The sequence below is a fragment of the Rhinolophus hipposideros genome (assembly GCF_964194185.1).
Source record: "Rhinolophus hipposideros genome assembly, chromosome: 25".
Lineage (NCBI taxonomy): Eukaryota > Metazoa > Chordata > Mammalia > Chiroptera > Rhinolophidae > Rhinolophus > Rhinolophus hipposideros.
Genome location: NC_138071.1, coordinates 14,313,724 through 14,332,377, shown reverse-complemented (window position 1 = coordinate 14,332,377; position 18,654 = coordinate 14,313,724). Strand labels below are relative to the sequence as shown.

Below are 18,654 nucleotides of genomic sequence, written 5' to 3'. Positions count from 1 at the left end.
GGGAAACGCGGTATAGTATAATTACTGCGCAGAATTAAGGGCCATTGGGGTCGAGAAAATAGAGACAAATCAGCATGTCATAAATTTTTCTTTAACCACAGTCAGCTGACTAGGTGCAGGAGCAGACTAGTAGAGACTTGAACTCAACTCAACTGTGATTGAGGTTTTGCCAAATAAGTACTTATAAAGCAAGAAAGGTTCAAGGAAATTGAGAGGATATTCAAAAGAATACATTATTTTTAGCTCATTTATTTTTTTATGATGTTGCCAAACATCTCAACAGTAGAAAAAAATAATGTCTATCACCCAAATCCAAAAATTAAAAACAGTTCGCCATCTTCTTTCATCTATTCCTCCACACATATTCTTTTCCTCGAGGATTTTAAAGCAAATCCCAGACATCACACCAGTTCACCCATAAATACCTCACGATGTATCTCTTACAAGGCCTTTTTAATAACCGTAATCACAACGCCACTATCACATATAACAAAACTAACAATAATTCTGTAATACTAATTCTCAGCCCACAGTCACATTCTACAAAGGAAGGATGATAATGATTGGCAATGCACTTGAGCTGGCTAAGGAGAGAAGAAATAAGAAAGGGGGTGGTGTTAGGGACAATGAAAAGGAGCTTAGATCAGTAGGTTCAAGGTCCTGGTAGGCGGGCAGGTGATTGAAGTAAGGACCCCACAGGGAGTGAGCAACCGTCTTGTTTTTCAGTTTATTGTAGGAAACAAACTCCTTGCAATCTGGGCTGTTGGACGATTCTGAGCAGGTCTCTTTCCCGCACTCCCACCCGCTTTAAACTGCAGACTAAACTGGGTCGTCCGTTTATACCCTTGGTACTTCTTTCCTTTGTTCACTGTTGTCACTGCCAGCCCCCAGGACAGTGTCAGTAGGACACACTCATTAAATATTTGTTGGACAAAGGAAGGAGGGTTCAATAATGTCAAAGTCTAAACCCACCTGTAACACGGTTTCTAAGGAGGATGCTAAATTATTCACTCTCAAGTGACAGTCGCCAATTCCTCACTTGTAAAAAGACCTAATTTAGGAAGGCCATGTAGCTTAATTACTTGAGGACTAAATTGGGCCCCTCACCCTGCTGAATTTGGAGAGACAGCCCTCTGAAAATCTCTTTATCAGCCCAAATAAGCTCATGAATAAAGGAAAGATTAATTTAGGTTTAATCACCAGAGCCCTTCCGTTGGGGTTTACCTCGTTCTAAAATGGCCAAGAAAGCGTGGGCGTCCGAAGTCAGACTGCGTGCGGGGCGCGGGGCCAATCGCGCGGGAGGTTGCCCGCAAAGAGAATCTTAACCGCCCAGAACGGAAGTTTCTGAACCTTCAAACCCACGGGGAAGCAACTCGGCAACGGACCAAGATGGCGGCGCCCAGTGAGGAGCCTGCGTTTGCCGCGGGAGTTGAAAAGAATTGGGGTGCAGTTGTTCGTTCCCCAGAAGGGACGCCCCAAAAAATTCGGCAGCTGATAGATGAGGGAATTGCTCTGGAAGAGGGAGGCGCGGAAGCGTGAGTTCCACCCTGGGTCCGGCGCTGGCAGATTGGAGAGGGTTTGGGTAACGCAGGCCTAGGGAGATCCCGTGGGTCGGCGACAACCGCGCTGAGGATGGGTGGCTGCGTCCCGAGATCTGAAAGAGACTGGGGTTACTGTGTTTAGTCGGCTTTAATCTCCTCGGCTTGGACTGGCTTCCGCACCAACGGGCGGAATTTTGCCATAAGTCCGTTTTTTGGGGGGAAAGGGGAAAAAAAAGACCACCAGCTATGCCTACCTGATTTCTCTTATTTGGGCTTCTTGACCTTTTTTGAGCCGTAGACACCTTTGAGAACCTGGTAAAGCTTATGAATAACAAGCTTTACCAGAATAATAATTTTAAATGTATGAAGTAAATTACATAGGATTATAAAGGAAACCCCATTACATTGGAATGAAGTTATCAAGGTAGCAGAGAAAAGTGATGCAGTAACATGCTTCTTTATTAAAAAGTTAAATAATATCTAGTTATAGATCTATTAACTACCATAATTTTGAAGTAGCATAAACAATATTTCAAAACATGGACAACATTTTATCAGTGACAAAATATCTGTAATTTCCATTGGTGACAAATTCACAGGTACTGCTGATGCTGCTATGGTTTTATTTATTACTTTCATTCATAATTGAAGGAAGTGCTAAATTTCAATTAGAGGTTAGTAAAATAAATGTCATTTTTCCCCCCATCCAAGTTTAGTGGAATCCTCTGAATTTTTTCCAAGAACCACACCTTCCTGAAGTTCTCTGTGACTGTCTGAGAAGGATTCCTACAATAAATTTCTTTTGAGTAATAATAGTTGGTGTTATCCTGGTTTTATTAAAATGACTTTTGTATTCAGCCATTCCTCCCTCTACCTCTCCCCAGGTGCTGTTGAAATGCCTTTGACTGAAAATAAGAGAATTGTTTTTGCAACTTTTTCTCCCTGAATTTTTTTCATGAAATTGCCTGAAGACCTTTACTTTGTTCTGAATTTTCAAAGTAGTGCTTTTTGGGGGAGGAGTGGGTATTGAGAGTTAATCCAGGTAGAAATATCAAGATTGTTTTTTCTGCTGTTAAAAGAATTAAATTTCTAAGGTGGTCCAAATTGTATAATGGATAGAAGCCTTGAGTCATATTTTGTGTTTACTAAAGTTACGCAAAATATTGTTGTTCAGTGGTGAGTGAACTAGAGGAACAGTTTGCCAGTAGAGGATGAGGGGAGCACTGTGGGGGCAGAAGTTGCTTGAAACTTAGGTATGGCCAAACTGTAAAGAGATCTGAATTCCAAACTGAAGAATTTGGATTCTATTTAGTAATTACAGTCGTCCCTTGGGATCCGATGGGAATTGGTTCCAAGACCCCCCTTCAGATACCAAAATCCTCAGATGCTCAAGTCCCTTATATAAAATGGTGTAGTATTTGCATATGACCTGTGCACATCCTCCCGTATACTTTAAATCATCTCTAGATTACTTAAAATACCTAAGGTAATGTAAATAGTTAACTATACTGAATTGTTTAGGAAATACTGACAAAAAAAAGTCAGTATAGAAACAACCGTCTTAGGCCTAACTGCATAGTTCACATTGGCAAAAACATTTTTTTCCCCAAATATTTTCTATCCACAGTTGGTTGAATCCGCAGATGTGGAACCCATTGATACAGAGGGTCGACTGTATTTTGAAACCATCGAAAATGTAAAGCAGAGGAATAACATGATTGAAATGATTTTTTTTTGAAAGGTTAAAATCCAGTGTGGTGTGATTGATAATATGAAGTTCAGGGAAACTATGTACAAAGTGTTTAGGCAAAGTGATGCCATGAAAGGATTAACAACAGTTCTGCCTCTTTATTTTAGGAAGGACACCTCTGCCACATTCCAGCCAGTTAATGGGTCACCCCAAGCAGAACAACCTCCATTGGAATCTACAAGTAAAGAAGCCTTCTTTAGCAGAGTGGAAACATTTTCTATATCCTTTTTTTAGTTCATGTGAGTTGCACTTTCTGCCTATTCCTGGAATTGTTCTTCCCCCCCAGGAATAACACCACTTACTCTGATGTTTTACATTGAAGAGTTAAACTTGGTAAGAAATTTTACAGGAAAATCAGCATCATAAAATGTTATCCCCCCATCCCCCCAAAATGTTATCCCTCAAAGGGACATTTGAAATGATTAAACCTTTTCCTTTTACAGAAGAAAAACTAAGCCTGAGAGGAGAACAAATAATAACTAACATTTCTATGTAATGTGTTTTCACATGTAGTATCACATTTGATCTTCACCTTAAACCTATGAAAATAGGTATTATTTTTTATACTCATTTTACAGAAGAGGAAACAGTTTCAGGTAGGTTATGTAACTTGCCCAAGGTCAACCTGCTAACAAGTGGCAGAAGCAGGATTAGGTTCTTGGCACCCAAACTTTTTTTTTGAGACTATGCTACGCTTCCTGTCTCTTTCTAGATTTTCTTTTGTATGTTAGTTATCTATTATTGTAGAACAAATTACCCTAAAACTTAGTGACTTAAAACAAGAAGCATGTATCACAGTTTCTGTGGATCAGGAATCCAGGTACTGCTAGCTGAGTCCTCTGACTCAGGATTTTTCATAGACTGCAGTCAAGGTGTGGGCTGGGGCTGCAGTTATCTTGGGGCTCGATAAGGAAAGGATCCACTTCCAAGCTCATGTGTTTGTTGGCAGGATTCATTTCCTTGTGGCTATTGGATTGAGTGAGGGCTTCAGTTCTGTACTGGATGTTGGCTAGAGACCTTCCTATGTTCCTTGCTGCATGGGCCTTTCCATTGGGACAGTTCACAGCATGGCAGCTGGCTATCCTTAGAGTGAGCAAGCAAGAGAGAATAAGAGAGAAGCTAGATTTTATAATCTACAAAAGTGACATCCCATCACTTTGCCATTTTCTATTCACTAGAGATTTTTTTTTAGTGTAAAACAACTACAGACTTATAGAAAGGTTGCCCAGGTTACAAAGAACTTCCTTCCTGAGTACTTCAAAGTTGCCAAAGTGATAACCTCATTACTCCCAAATATTTCCTACAAACAAGGACTTTCTCCTACATAAGCGCAATGTAACCATCAAAATCAGGGAATCCACATAATAAGTTAATGCCATCTAACCCTCAGACCCCAATTATGTCATCTTTGCCCCAGTAATGTTCTTTATATCACATGGATCCAGTTGAGAACCCTCAGTTTTTCTTTCCATTGCATGATTTTGATGCTTTTGAAAATTACAGGCCAGTTCTTCTGTAGAGTGCACCTCAGTTCACAATTGTCTGGTATTTCCTTACGATTAGATTCAGGTCATGTAGGAGTATCACAGAAGTGGAGCTGTGTTCTCTTTGCATCCTGTCAGGTGGCACATGATTTTTGATTTTTCCCTTTACTGGCAATGATCACTTTGATTACTTGATAAATAGAGTGTCTGTCAGTCTTCTCCATCGTAAAGTAACCCTTTCCTCCTTTGTAATTAAGAAGTGTTTTGGGGTGGCCAGTTAGCTCAGTTGGTTAGTGTGTCACTAATAATACCAAGGTTGCTGGTTCAATACTCACATGGGCCACTGGTTCAATACTCACATGGGCCAAGTGTTTTGTGGGGAGGTGCTTTGAAACTAAATATCTCATTCCTCATCAAACTTTATATAATTTATTTGTAGCAGCATGAGCTCATGATTTCCTTTTTTATTCAATGAATTATAATCCATTGCTATCATTATATGTTTTGATACTTCATTTGTCCCCTGGACTAATTTCTGATTTGAATACAGTGTTTAGAACCATTTCCTTTTGTTCTCTTTTGTTCTTGTTGGATATAAATTGGTCACCATTTCAGATATGATAATCATTTATTTAACTTAAGCTAATTAAGTAATTCAATTTTATTCTAGATAATCCCAGCTCCTTTCACATTTACATCTAAATTCTGTTTTCTAGCCTTCAGTCCTTCTTTTGCTGATACTGGAATGTTTTTAAATTCCCACATTCTTTATAAAAATATAGAACTTGTCTGCATCTCCTTTCATGTTTTATCCTTTTTTCCTCCTGTGCTCTGTAGAATAAGAGCTCTTTGGGTGAAATATAAAGAGCTGAGTGTTGAATATTAAAGATCAAGAAATGTTGTAGGACATTATTCCAAGCACATGCTTACCGATGCTCTTGGTGTCCTCAGTCTATTTAAAACACAGACTACACACACACACATTAGTATGTAACTTTTGGGCAGGGGCCATAATGAAGAATATTATTAATTATACTGATTATTCTTTGGAAGGTAAGAGTGGATGTGGTACAATAGGAGAGCCTAATGAGTGGTGGAAAATATGTCTGCTTGTTTGACCTTCACCAAGCTTTATTGATTAGGCATTCAACTAGTGTTTTTAAATCCCTAGGATGTCATATTAAGTGGATGGGAATAGCTTCTGTATGCCATCCCACACCAATAATAAAATATTTAAACATGTAAAGTACATAGGGCTTCCTAGAGAAAAGGTTCATAACTTTTACCCTCCGCTTATTACTCAAATGACCTTCATCATTCTGTGAATTATGTGCCTGTGCTTTAAAAAGTTTTAACACATTTTCTTACTGCTCTCCCCCTCAGTTTAATGTGTTTATTCCTATGTGCATAAAGAATGAGTGAAAGCTTTCATTTCTGACTTACTCACCTTAATATACTTGCATTGAATATACTTGTTGTTTTCCTTAACATGAGTACTCTCTGAAATGGGCAGGTAAGCCCCCTGAGCTGTCTCCACTTGTCTGTGCAAAATATGGCTGGGTCACAGTTGAATGTGATATGCTCAAGTGCTCCAGCTGCCAAGCTTTTCTCTGTGCGAGTTTACAACCAGCTTTTGATTTTGACAGATGTAAGTATAAAGTACACATTACGTTTCTAACCATATTCAAAGGTATACGCTACTAGGTTTTCTGAAAAGATTAGTCACGTGTTTGATCAAAGATTGTGTACTCTGTATAACAAGGTGAATTTATGATAGTCTTCATCCTAATTATTACCTTTAGTCATCACTTTTTAAAAAAACTAACCTGCTTTAAAGTGGTCCTGACTTGATGTATTCTGAGAAACTAAGCAGTATGTTTACTTTATGGTTCCAAAATGGATGCGTAGGCAAAGAGACGCAGGATGTTAGTTGAGTGCTCACGCTTTGGAATGCCCTCCCTGCCTGATGAGATGCATGATACCCTCTGTTACTGATCTTAGGGTCTTGATTTACAGCTTGTTTTGTAGAAAATATTAAGATCATGCAGTTGCTAATATTTTTACATATTTTTAAAATCGCTTAGGTTTTATTTTTTTAGTTGTATCTATACTCTGAAAGGCTCTTGGCCATTGGATTGTTAATCTCTATAGTGTTTTCTAAGGCGTTGTTACCTATGTGTGTTTCAGATAAGGAACGGTGTGCTGAGCTGAAGAAAGCCTTGTGTACTGCCCACGAGAAGTTCTGTTTCTGGCCAGACAGTCCCTCTCCAGGTACTTGTTTCCAAGATTTCCCAGTTACCATCTCTTCTTGGTCACTGTGTTTCTAACATTGTTTATTTTTTTGTGAAAGTCTCATCTTTGAAGTTCTTGTTCTCCGTTTCTATTTGTGCTTTTCAAGAAGAACTAAGTTAACGTTTATTCACTTACTGTGTTACTGCTTAACTTCATTAAATGCATTTGACATGCCAATGGCTTAGCTATGCATACATTGTCCCATGTAAGCTTCACTGAGGCCCTGGGAGGTAGACACTGTCAACCCAATTTTTTTTAGGTGAGAAAACCGAGAAACAGAAGTCTTAAAAACAGCTAGTGAGGAGCCATACTTAGGGTTTCATCTGATTTCAAACCCTCTGCTTTTCCTACCATAGCAAGCAGCCCCGGGTTCTACCCCAGCTTCCTCTGGTGCACTCACAGCGCTAATGGTAGCAGTCAAACAGGGTTCAGATGCTACACGACTCACAGAACCCCAAGTCAGAGTGATTACAAATCTACAGTCTAGTACAGTGAAACGACACAACACAACAACAGCACTGAATTAAGGGTATCATCACAGCCAGACTGCCCTGCGATGGTCTAGACTAGCCAGGTGCAGGCCCCTGTCATCCTCCCCGTGTAAGGACCACAGCACAACACGCTCTTTCTTAATTCAGGAACCACTGACGTGTACGCAAAATGCTGTAGAGCAAGGGAGCCCAGAATGTAGTCTTAGTGGTATTTTCTTCAGTTTTGCTGGTCATGTAGACGTATTCCTATTGAGTAACCAGCCTTGGCAGCAGAGCCCTCTGGGGGGCTCAGCAAGACCAGGTATAAAACTCTTTCGACCCATGGTTACAGAGCAACAGAATTAATTCATATATTTGATGCTTGGCCAGAGATGAGTGCCACGTAGGCATACTTTTTATTTCAGTAGGATATCTCAGGTTCATTCCAAGGTCACTGATGGCCAGCAATAGTCCATGAATGACCACTAAGAGGAAAAGGTGGATTCAAAGTGACCATCAGTAGAGTGCCATCTACTGATAAATGAAGAGGTGATAGGAAAGGGATTATTAAGAAGTAACATTTTTAAAGAGAAGGTGACTGTATAATAGGGATTTCCTGCTGTTGGCCTAGCTATGAGTCCTACGAGGATATAAATTCATCTAGGGCCAATGTGCTCAGTCCAAGTTTTTAAGGGTCCCCCTAGAGCTCTGTTGGTGGTTCCCATTATCCATTCCACTTTCTTGATCCCGTTCATAACTTCAGCTACCACCTACTGGCAGACCTCTAACGCCTATCCAGACCTCTCTTTTGAACTTGACTTATATTTTGAACTACCTTCTAAACATTTCTACTTAATATTTTCAGGGACCTAGAACTCAATGGAAAGAAAACTCCATCGCATACTTAAAACTTGCTTCTCTTATATTTTCTCCTTGTTGGTAAATAGTACTGACCTCCTCTTCCAGTTGTCCTAGCCAGAAACTTGGAAGTCACCTTCGATGCCTTCCCTATTATCACCACCTGGTCCTATCCATTCTACCTCCTAAACAGACCTCAAATATGACCCTCCAATCATACCATCCTTTGGTTTGGTTCTTTAACATTCAAGAGACTTGTGTGGAGAAAGGGACACCCATAAGTACTTATACTTTAATGAATGCTTAAATTTACTAAATATGTCTAATAAATACAATTTAAAGGTAGTATGTTTCAAACATTTGCCAATAATTGCAAACTAAATTAAATTCCTTTCAATATTTTAAATTACAATTACTAATTTACTAGGACTATTTGTTTGGAACATATCAAACACTAAAGTATACAAAATATCACATACATGAACTACAAAACATATATTTAAACTTACGTTAAAACATTTTCATGATGGGTTTAATTTCTTCTCTGCTTGCTCTTTTACCTCCTAAGCTTTTACTAGTATTTTCTTAGGATTGTGGCAATCAGGCCAAAACCAAAATTAGGAGGTAATCAGATAGGTGTTGGGACCTGGTTTATTCTCCCAAGTTATGTCAAACCTGAGCCTCTGGTCATCAGAACATGTTTCCTTCTTATTGCTAAACCCCACTTGGTTTTTTAAAGTCCATACCTTTCCCATTGATTTTAATTTTTTATAACCTGACTTTTCTAGTAAAGTGATGCATCTTTTTAAATTGATGATATGTGTTTTGACATATTTGATTACGTGCAACAACTTTAAATAATTTAATAATATTTAATATTAGAGGCCAAAATCTGATTGCTAATGATACAATAAGTGATGGACAAAGTGTTGCTATTACTGCTTTTGGGCCCCTTTTAATAACAAAAGTAGGGGGAAAAATTTTCAAACAGCCTTACAGATACCTAAGTATTTAGGTATACAATTAGATAAGTTTTAACATATTTGTACACTCACAAAACCATCACTGCTAGATTTCTGTTTAACATCATGAGTTTACATTCATTTTCCCAATTTAATCTTGTATATTATTCTACCCTATTTTTCTTACGAGGTTTCATTGATCATTAAGAGTTTCATAACATTCACACACCTAATCTCCATCCTTATGCCTGGCATGTTACAAAGGTTATTAATTTAAATCACTTTAATGTCTGCCAAGCCTATTTCTTTGCATCCAGACTGACCCCGTATAGTCTCTATTCCAAAGTAATGCATGTCATCTATAATATCACTTTCTCCTTTAAAAAAAATCGTTTCAGTAGTTTCTCATTAGTTATTAAAGTCATGATTGTCTTATCATGTCTACGCTTTAACTTTATCTCCTGCTACTCTCCCCACAGGCATACCGTGTTCCAGTCCTGTGACACTATATAGAATTCCCCAAAAGTGCCATCTTTTGGGCCTTTGCTTTGACACACTGTTGTTGGTCTTTCGCATGTAGCTTAGACCTGACTGTTTCTGAGAAATCTTTCCAGAGACTCAACTTATTAAACAAAATCACAAAAGTTTCATCACAGCCTCATCAAATATCTTAGCAATTTCACATATTCCTCTGTTGATGTAAACATGCGTGTTGTTTTTTTTCCATTTGCACCAATATAATTTTCTAGTCTACTTTCTCCACAGATCGATTTGGGATGTTACCATTGGATGAGCCTGCTGTTCTTATTAGTGAATTCCTAGACCGTTTTCAAAGCCTTTGTCACTTGGACCTGCAGCTTCCTTCCCTGAGGCCAGAGGACTTGAAAACTATGGTGAGTTTTTCTTGGCTAGTCTCCAGTGGCCTCCAGTTGTCACCAGCTTTTACATGAAGCATTTCTTTCAAATGACAAGAGGATACAGATTGCTATGAAGAGAACTGCTTCTTTGTCTCTCAACTGACTTTTTTCAGTTTCCACCAGAAAGGCGACTATTGAGGGTTTACGTAAATGGGTTCCATTTAAACTTTTAGAAATGCTTCTTTAAGTGGCATAAATTCAGTTTTATCTTGATTTGTTACTTAAACTTTCACAGGAGATGCTGAAATGTCACGTCATATGGTTTCGTGCATACCATTTCCCAAAGAAAGTGCTAGAGGAGAAGTTATATACTTCCTTCTCTCTTGTGAATAGCAATTGTGAAATGTTTTGGCCTGTCTGACTTTGAGTGTTTACTGTCCCATTTCATCACCCAATGGGTACTTTGTGAAGACAAGCTTTACTGTAGGAAATAGAGATATTATTTTGCTTCTTCAATTTGAGAGGCAGTTACGGATTTTAGCACTAAACTGTTAACCTCTCATGCCTACCGTGTTTCCCCGAAAATAAGACCTAGCCGGACTGTCAGCTCTAATGAGTCTTTTGCAGCAAAAATTAATATAAGGGGCGGCCGGATAGCTCAGTTGGTTAGAGCACAGTGCTCTTAACAACAAGGTTGCCGGTTCGATCCCCACTTGGGCCACTTTGAGCCATGCCCTCCACAATTGGATTGAAACAACTACTCGACTTGGAACTGATGGGTCCTGGAAAAACACACCTAAATAAATAAAAGTTTATTTAAAAAAATTAATGTAAGACCCGATCTTATTTTACTATAAGACCGGGAATATAATATAATATAATATAAATAATATAATAATAATATAAATATAAATATACCAGGTCTTATGTAATATAAAACTGGGTATAATATAATATAAAAGACCAGGTCTTATATAATATAATATAAAACCAGGTCTAATATAATACCCGGTCTTATATTGGTTTTTGCTCCAAAAGACGCATTAGAGCTGATGGTCCTGCTAGGTCTTATTTTTGGGGAAACACGGTATTATAAATTTCACCCTGTCCCTAACCAAGGCAATTTTTTTTCACCCTGTCATAGTTCTTTATTATTCTTAGAACAAAAATAAAGACTGTGGTAAGCTCTGTTGTTCTGTCAAAAAGTGAATTCAGTGTCAGGCCAACCTATAAGTAGTAACCTATTTTCATCAGTTGGGTTTGAAGTTTACAGGTTTCAGAGAAAATCTGCTATTGGTAAATTGAAAACAAGTGAGTACTAAGGAAAGATTTGATAATTCCAGGAAAACTGCTTAGCATTGTCAATCAGCAGGTCCAGAGCAATTCAACAAGCATCTGTGTGATATCTTAGCCCAATCCTGAAAGGAAGTGTTCTCTGATCAAGAAAACTTTCATGTCGTTGTCAGAGAACGGGTTCTTGGTTACACAGCAGGAAAGAATTCAAAGACATACTGAATAAGCCGAGCAAGCAGAGAATTTATTGAAAGAACAAGGATAGGATAGTGTACTCCCAGGGAGGTGGGAGTGGGCAGGCTGGGAGAATAGCCACTGCTCCCCAGAGGACTGGGGCTTGGGAATTTTTCATTTTCGAAATGAGCATGGGAAATATTCAAGAATTAGGGGTGGTGTTTTCACAGGTGGATCTTTGCTGACCATTCCTTCTGTCAGGAAGAGGGATTCTTTTTGTCCTTATTTGGTCCTTGTTGCAACTGTCATGGCCACACAGGGTGGAGATTTTTCCCTCCCAATAATGATAATAATATTATAATCCATTATAATTAGCTCAAGTTCACCTTGAGAGATAAGATGGCTTCCGGGGTCTGCTATCGGCCACCTAAATCGAAGTCAAGTTCTCGTCGGTCTGGTAGCTGCACCTTTTCTTAAGAATGATCTCATCTCCTACCTCCTTTGTTTTCCCTTACTTCCTCCTTCCCCGCGCCCTCTCCGTGGCCTACGCTAACAATGTTTGTCATTTCTGTCATGATTTTGGCCTTTTATCATGTGGGCACATCATTGTGTATAACTTTTCTTTTCATGGGGGTTGAAACTTGAAGCCTTTTACCTTGGTTCCTTTGCAGTGCTTGACGGAAGACAAGATCAGTCTTCTCCTGCATCTGCTTGAAGATGAACTTGATCACCGAACCAACGAGAGAAAAACTGCCACCAAATTAGGCTCAGACATCCAAGTCCACGTCACTGCCTGTATTCTCTCTGTGTGTGGCTGGGCGTGTAGGTTAGTCAGCGAATTTGCCTGGGGACACGAACTGTGACAACCTTATACATCCATGTCCATTAGTCACTAACAGTATTTGGAGATCACATGGTGTTTTCTGTGAGAGAAACCGACAACAAGAAACTGAAGGCGGTGGGGGGGACAGTAAGAATCAGTAACATAGCCAGAATTAGAACTCAGGAATTCCTGAACACACTTGAACTTTGTTTCTGTTACTGTCACTTCCCAGCTGGGAATTTGTGTTCCTATAAACAATAAAGCTCCTTTCTGTTTTCAGAAAGGAAGAAAAATCAGTTCAATTGATTAAAAATTACCAAGGGAAACACCAGCTGGAGTCTTCAGGCCCCGATGTTGGTGTTTCCGTTCCAGCTGCTCAATTTGGCATAGACTTTCAGATACAAGACTGTCAGAACCAATCTTTTACTTTAATACGTTTTCTTTGGTAGATTACGAACTAATTTTCATTTAAAAGGAAAAGGCTTTAAGACAGATGGGGAAATTTATAAAGCACAAACTGGAAAATGGTCTTGCCGTAGAAGAGCATACTGAGACCCCTGAGATCAAACAACAGGCCCCTGAGAGGACGTGGTTCCCAGTCACTGGACTGTTCCAGAGATGTGTTTGTTGCGATAAAGCATACCTACAAATCATTACAACTTAGTCCCTTGGAAATGTTACCCTTTGAGAAAACGTCATTCCTTTTCTGTTCCTACCTAGTTCTGCCTTGGAACCCATGCAGCTCTCCCTGATAACATGTTCACAGTGTATGAGGAAGGTGGGGCTCTGGGGCTTCCAGCAAATTGAGTCGTCCATCACCGACCTGGATGCGTCCTTTGGCCTGAGCAGCTCCCCTACCCCAGGCCCTGAGGGGCGGCCAGAGCGCTTCCTTTTGGTGCCTGAGTCTCCTCGGAGGATGATGACTCGGAGCCAGGATGCTACGTTTTCCCCAGGCTCGGAGCAGGTATTGACTTCATTGGCTTGTTTGGAGTAGACTTTTAAAAACCGGCATTCTTGCCAAAAATGTTGTTGATGGAAAAGTTGGAACTTAACTTAGATGGGTAGGCTTCACTTTTAACCACATTGATCAGAATATCACATAGTGGTTTTATTCACCAGTTACAATGGAAAAGCTAAATTTGTTATTTTGTATAGAAATCTAATATTCTTTGAAGAGTTTAGTTATGTAGGCAATTCAGAAACTAAATGCTTAGAGTTTAGACTATCAAATACTAACTTTGACATGCTCCTAGAAATACTTCTGATCACAGCCATTAATAACATTGGTGTACCCCCATTATGTCCCATTTCCTTCAGGCTGAAAGGAGCCCAGGTCCCATCTTCTCCCGGACTCGGAGCTGGGACTCCTCCAGTCCCATTGACCGCCCTGAGCCGGAGGCTGCTAGCCCCACCACCAGAACCCGCCCGGTGACCCGAAGCATGGGAACAGGCGACACCTCCAGCCTGGAAGTGCCCTCTAGTCCTCTCCGGAGAGCCAAACGAGCTCGCCTCTGCTCCTCCAGCAGCTCCGTGAGTTCATCTGCACGTGTGCAAGTCACTGAGCATAAGCAGCCCGACACGCCCTCGCCACCCAGCATGGAGAAGCCCGCCCCTGGTCCCGTGGCTATAAGTAGACCACCTGTATAAATTTAAACATGGGACAGTTGGGTGACCAAAGGGGAAAAAATGTAAGGGTTTTGTCATCTGTTTCTTTGGGATGGATTCTGGAGAGGTCATGAGTATACCAGGCACATGGGACACATAGGGGACAGACCTGATAAGATAAGGTTGATTTGACATGAAGGGAGAGAATTTAAAAAGTGAGAGAGTAACGTAGGCAACATTGAAAGGAGAACGTAAAAGTAGAAACTTGAAATGTGGGCGTCGTGAGAGTCTGGGACCTTACAACTAATAGCCTCTCTGAATTTACACAGCTTCTGCCCTTCATTAACACCATTTCTCGTCCTCCTCCCTCAGGACACATCTTCCCGAAGCTTCTTCGATCCCACATCTCAGCATAGAGACTGGTGCCCCTGGGTGAACGTCATAGTTGGCGAGGAAACCAGGGAGAATGGTGGCACCGAGGTAGACGCCAGCACCCCGGCAGACCCGGGCTGGAAGGTGCTGCTGAACGTCCTCTTGGCCCACAAGCAGTCCACGCAGCCGGCTGAAACTGACTCCACGGTGAGATAAGCCCCTGTCTGACCGTGTGCAGCACTTGCTGTTCATGGGACGAGGAGCAGAGCCCCATCCTATAATTAGCACCCTGCTCGCCCTCAGCCTTCTAAATCACGTTAGACTTAGTCTGGTTCCATCCTAGACGTAGGCATGGAACTGGCTCGGTCTTTCTGCAGTTCAGCACAGGGCCTCCCATCACATTCTGATTAGTTATTTGTCTTCTCAACCAAAATGACTCAAAGGAGAAAAGGAGTAGAGAAATAGGAATCGATGAAAAGGCAGCTGCTCCCCTCATGTTGCACACAGCTGCTTTTTTCCATCAGTGCTGTCACTTGCATTTAGAGCCTGGCCAGTGATTTTAGCTGTCTGTGCTCTGACACCAGGATTACGATTTCATTCCTCACGGTGGACAGGGCGCTTTGCTCTGTGACACAGCCCCAGACTTGTGCACTGAACCTCAGCTAGCCATCGCAGTAATTACTGCTGCTGGTTACAAATGTGGGCAAGTGCCAATCCATTATGACAGCTGAGGAAACAAGTCAAGTGCTTGCGCTGTGAGGGTGGGCTTTAAGGAATCGTGAAAACTGGGTCTCTTTCCTTTGCCGGCTCATTCCCTAAGTTGCCTTCTAGCCTGCCCGGTATAAATACAATAATTTCTCACCTCTTTTCCCTCCAAGGACAAAGTAAAATAATATTCAACAGCAGATGTTTACCAGAAGCGTTCCCAGATTCATGTTTTGTATGGTCACAAGATTTCACTGGAAGGAACTAGTGATACCAAAAGCCCAAGAACATACATGCATACCCTTAGTAAATATACAGATGAAGGTTTTTCAAGATTTTTTCAGGAAAACATCTGCATTTTTCCAATTTAAAAACTTGAAAATATATAAAGCTATCTGAAAACAAATGTTTGACCCTCTTCTCAAATTGGAGAGATTAGATCTATCTTTACACATAAATTCTCTCTGCCTAGAGCCTCATGAAATAGGGTACTGGCAGTTTTTATCAACTCCCCTCTGTGATTATCATACTAACAAGAAACCTCATAGGACTTTTTTTTTTTTTTTTTTTTTTGTAGTAGGAGAATTTGGCCTCCTAATTGGCCCTAGGTTCCAGGATTTTTAAAATCCTTTTTGGTAGCTTATCTTTGAACCTTCCCACAGCTGCTGTGATTGGGAAATCCAAAGCTTAATGAGGCTGTGGTAAAGGATCTTGACATTAAAAAAAAAGTTGATACTATTTTTTAACTGAAGTCTGTTTCAGCTTTACTAACTAAATTCACTTTAGTTACTTTATTGATTAAGATGTCACTTTATTAACTAAATTCCCCTTGGTCACTAGTAAGAGCTCGAACTTTTCCCTCCTGGGACTTTATTTCATGGCGACACTCATCCACAAAGAGGATAAGAAAACAGGGAAAACGTCATCTTAGGTCAGAAAGCAGAGGTAACTATGGATTGTCTTGCTGAATACTGTTTGTGCTCTCACTGAGACCCTGTGCTCTGTCGGGACTCTCAGAGGCAGAGAGAACCAAGTGTTCTGATTTACTGAGAACTTTTATCTTTGAGTGAATTGTTCCATCTCCCTGTAACACCATTTCTCAGTCTCAGATCACTTCATAGGCATGATCAAGTAGCAGTGAGATTCTTCCTATTATTAGCTCTGCTGGCTAAAACATGAGGCTGAGAAGGCCAAAGTCATAGTTTAAACTCTTAAGGGTCATTTAACTTTGTTCTATTCCTTGACCTTGGATTTTACTGTTCACCCCAGCGAGGCATCACTTAAGTGTGGGTCCTTGTTCACAAGAAGTAGTGAACCAGCGCCAATTCAGCATCCCAGATGAGAAGCCAGGGTAAAATGTGTGTGCACTGTGGTGAGTCAGAAGTGTCATTCTCACATACAAAGATTAGGACAAATGCAGGTATATGAGATGTATTTTAGAGGCTCAGTTTGTTAGCAGGCGTCTAACAGTAGAACACAAGCCTCTTAATTGTTAGTCTGGCTTTAAGTGTTATATTATGTATAGCACTATATAACCTGACCTTTTTTACTCAATCCTAGACATACCTAGGTCATTGTGGAAGAAATTCACAGACCAAGCCTTAGAGTTGCTGTATATCTTTTGTCTCCATAAAAGAATTTCTTGTCTAATAATGAGCTTTTCTGCCTGTAGAGTCTGTCTGAGAAATCAAGGAAGGTATTCCGAATATTCCGGCAGTGGGAATCTTTATGCTCATCCTGAAGAGATTCCAGCCCTTCCTGCAGAGAAGGAGAATGAGCGACTTTGGAAAAAAATGTCTGAATTCCCCTTTGATCAGCTGATGCTAAGTTTATCTCCATTCTGGTTTAATCATAAGCAGCTCCTGCCCTTTCAAAGGCAGTGAGTGTCACCATGTGCTGCTGAGAGGAAACCCGTTTCCGCAGGGCTGCGGACAGCATGAGGCACAGCAAGCCTGGTTCTGTTAAAGGAGTGTGAGGTTACGAGATGAAACTAGCCGGGGGACTGAGGACATGAGCACTTGCAATGTCTTTAGTGTGGGGCAGTGTTCTAAGGACTCATATCCCAGGAAGATGACAGCATGTATTAATAAAATGTTTGTTAAAATTCATACTGCTGGAGAACTGTTTTCCTCCTTGCCTTCTGGGCTGCTAGAAAGGAAGTAGAGACTGAGAAAACTTCAGTGGAGCAGTAAACAAACTCAAAATTTTAGTTTTTCAGGTTGGCTGCAAAGCCTAAAATTCATTCGTGATTCTAGTCAAACAGGTATTCCTAAACCAGAGCCAAAACGAATTTGTTATGTCACTAGGTGGTCTCCTGATGTGTTATAGAATGGCAAATCATTTTTTCCCTTCACTTTGATAACAGAAGACTAGACCCAGGGGAAGGAGGCCCTTCAGAAGAGACCCCTCTCCGTGTGCCTTCTCATGCACGGCTTCCCTGAGTGGGGCTCCCCAGGGTTTTCACTGCTGGTGGGGAACATCAGTCTCCATGGTGAAGATTGACCTGCCCCCTCTAAATAAGACTGCCCGCTGATAAAATGACCAGGAAGGCTAGAAAGCAGTTACTCTCTGAAATGTCACATTTAGTGACTATGGTTGGTTTTATAACTCAATCCATTTATGCTGAAGAAAATAATAGACATCGTAATATTCCACCCATGCTAAACTTTAGTTTATAATCTCTAAAAAATAGAATGCTTTTCCTAACATACTACACCCAACAAAAATGAATACTTTCATCTAATACCCAGTCCACAGTCAAAATTCCTAATTGTTCCCAAGACGTTCTTTACATTTGATTGATCCAAGCCAGAATCCAGTTCAAGATCACGGGTTGCATAAATCTGTTTAAAGGACAGTCACTTTTTCTCATGCATATCAGATTTCATATTTGTCATTTCCAATCCTGGTTTTTAAAAGGGTAAGTAGTGTTGCTATTTCCTAGGTCAAGTCTCTGTCAGGCCAGCAGAGGCTGCCTAGGGGTGATTTTTCTAGAGCTGCTCTTCTGCCTGTGCTGGTGGTAATTGACTTGACTGTTGTCAGTCTCCAGGGTCCCCTTACGAACAGCTTTCTAATGCATGCAAAAGTGAGACCTATGTTCCAGGGCGGGAAGCCATCTGGTGACTGAGTTTGAAGTCTGCCCTCTAAAAGCTCATAGCCACTAGGTCACAATTTCTTAAGGAATGGTGTAGAATCCTTAACACAAGGTATTCAAATGGGCCAGGAGCCTAAGTTTCAGGTATAATAATGGGGGTATTTTTTTTTTTTTTTGGTCTTTTCACCACAAATTTTAATCTATACCTCCATCCAAAAAAAAATATACACATTTCTTTAAAATAGACAAGGCTCCACAAGCTTTTTGTTTGTTTGTTTTTGTGTTTTTTAAACTAAATGGAAGCAGATTGGAATAGACTTGGTGTAATTCAAGAAACAGTAAGTCTCTTCCGTGTGTGAGACACTGCAAGACCT

General features: G+C 40.4%; 1 protein-coding gene across 2 annotated transcripts; it reads left to right on the top strand.

Moving 5' to 3' along the window:
• The first annotated feature begins 1,368 nt into the window (after window positions 1-1,368).
• Window positions 1,369-17,303, top strand: ZC3HC1 (zinc finger C3HC-type containing 1). 2 transcript variants are annotated; one of them, XM_081038582.1, is made up of 10 exons: window positions 1,369-1,535; window positions 3,399-3,510; window positions 6,273-6,423; window positions 6,963-7,046; window positions 10,123-10,250; window positions 12,353-12,507; window positions 13,225-13,468; window positions 13,822-14,034; window positions 14,482-14,688; window positions 16,859-17,303. In XM_081038582.1, the coding sequence occupies exons 1-10, from the start codon at window positions 1,390-1,392 to the stop codon at window positions 16,925-16,927; spliced, it is 1,509 nt and encodes a 502-aa protein (XP_080894708.1). In that variant the 5' UTR covers window positions 1,369-1,389; the 3' UTR covers window positions 16,928-17,303. The 2 variants fall into 2 exon arrangements, with proteins under 2 accessions (XP_080894708.1, XP_080894709.1); XM_081038583.1 differs by having other exon boundaries at window positions 1,382-1,535; window positions 13,225-13,262; window positions 13,838-14,034; window positions 16,859-17,293.
• The last annotated feature ends 1,351 nt before the right edge of the window (window positions 17,304-18,654 follow it).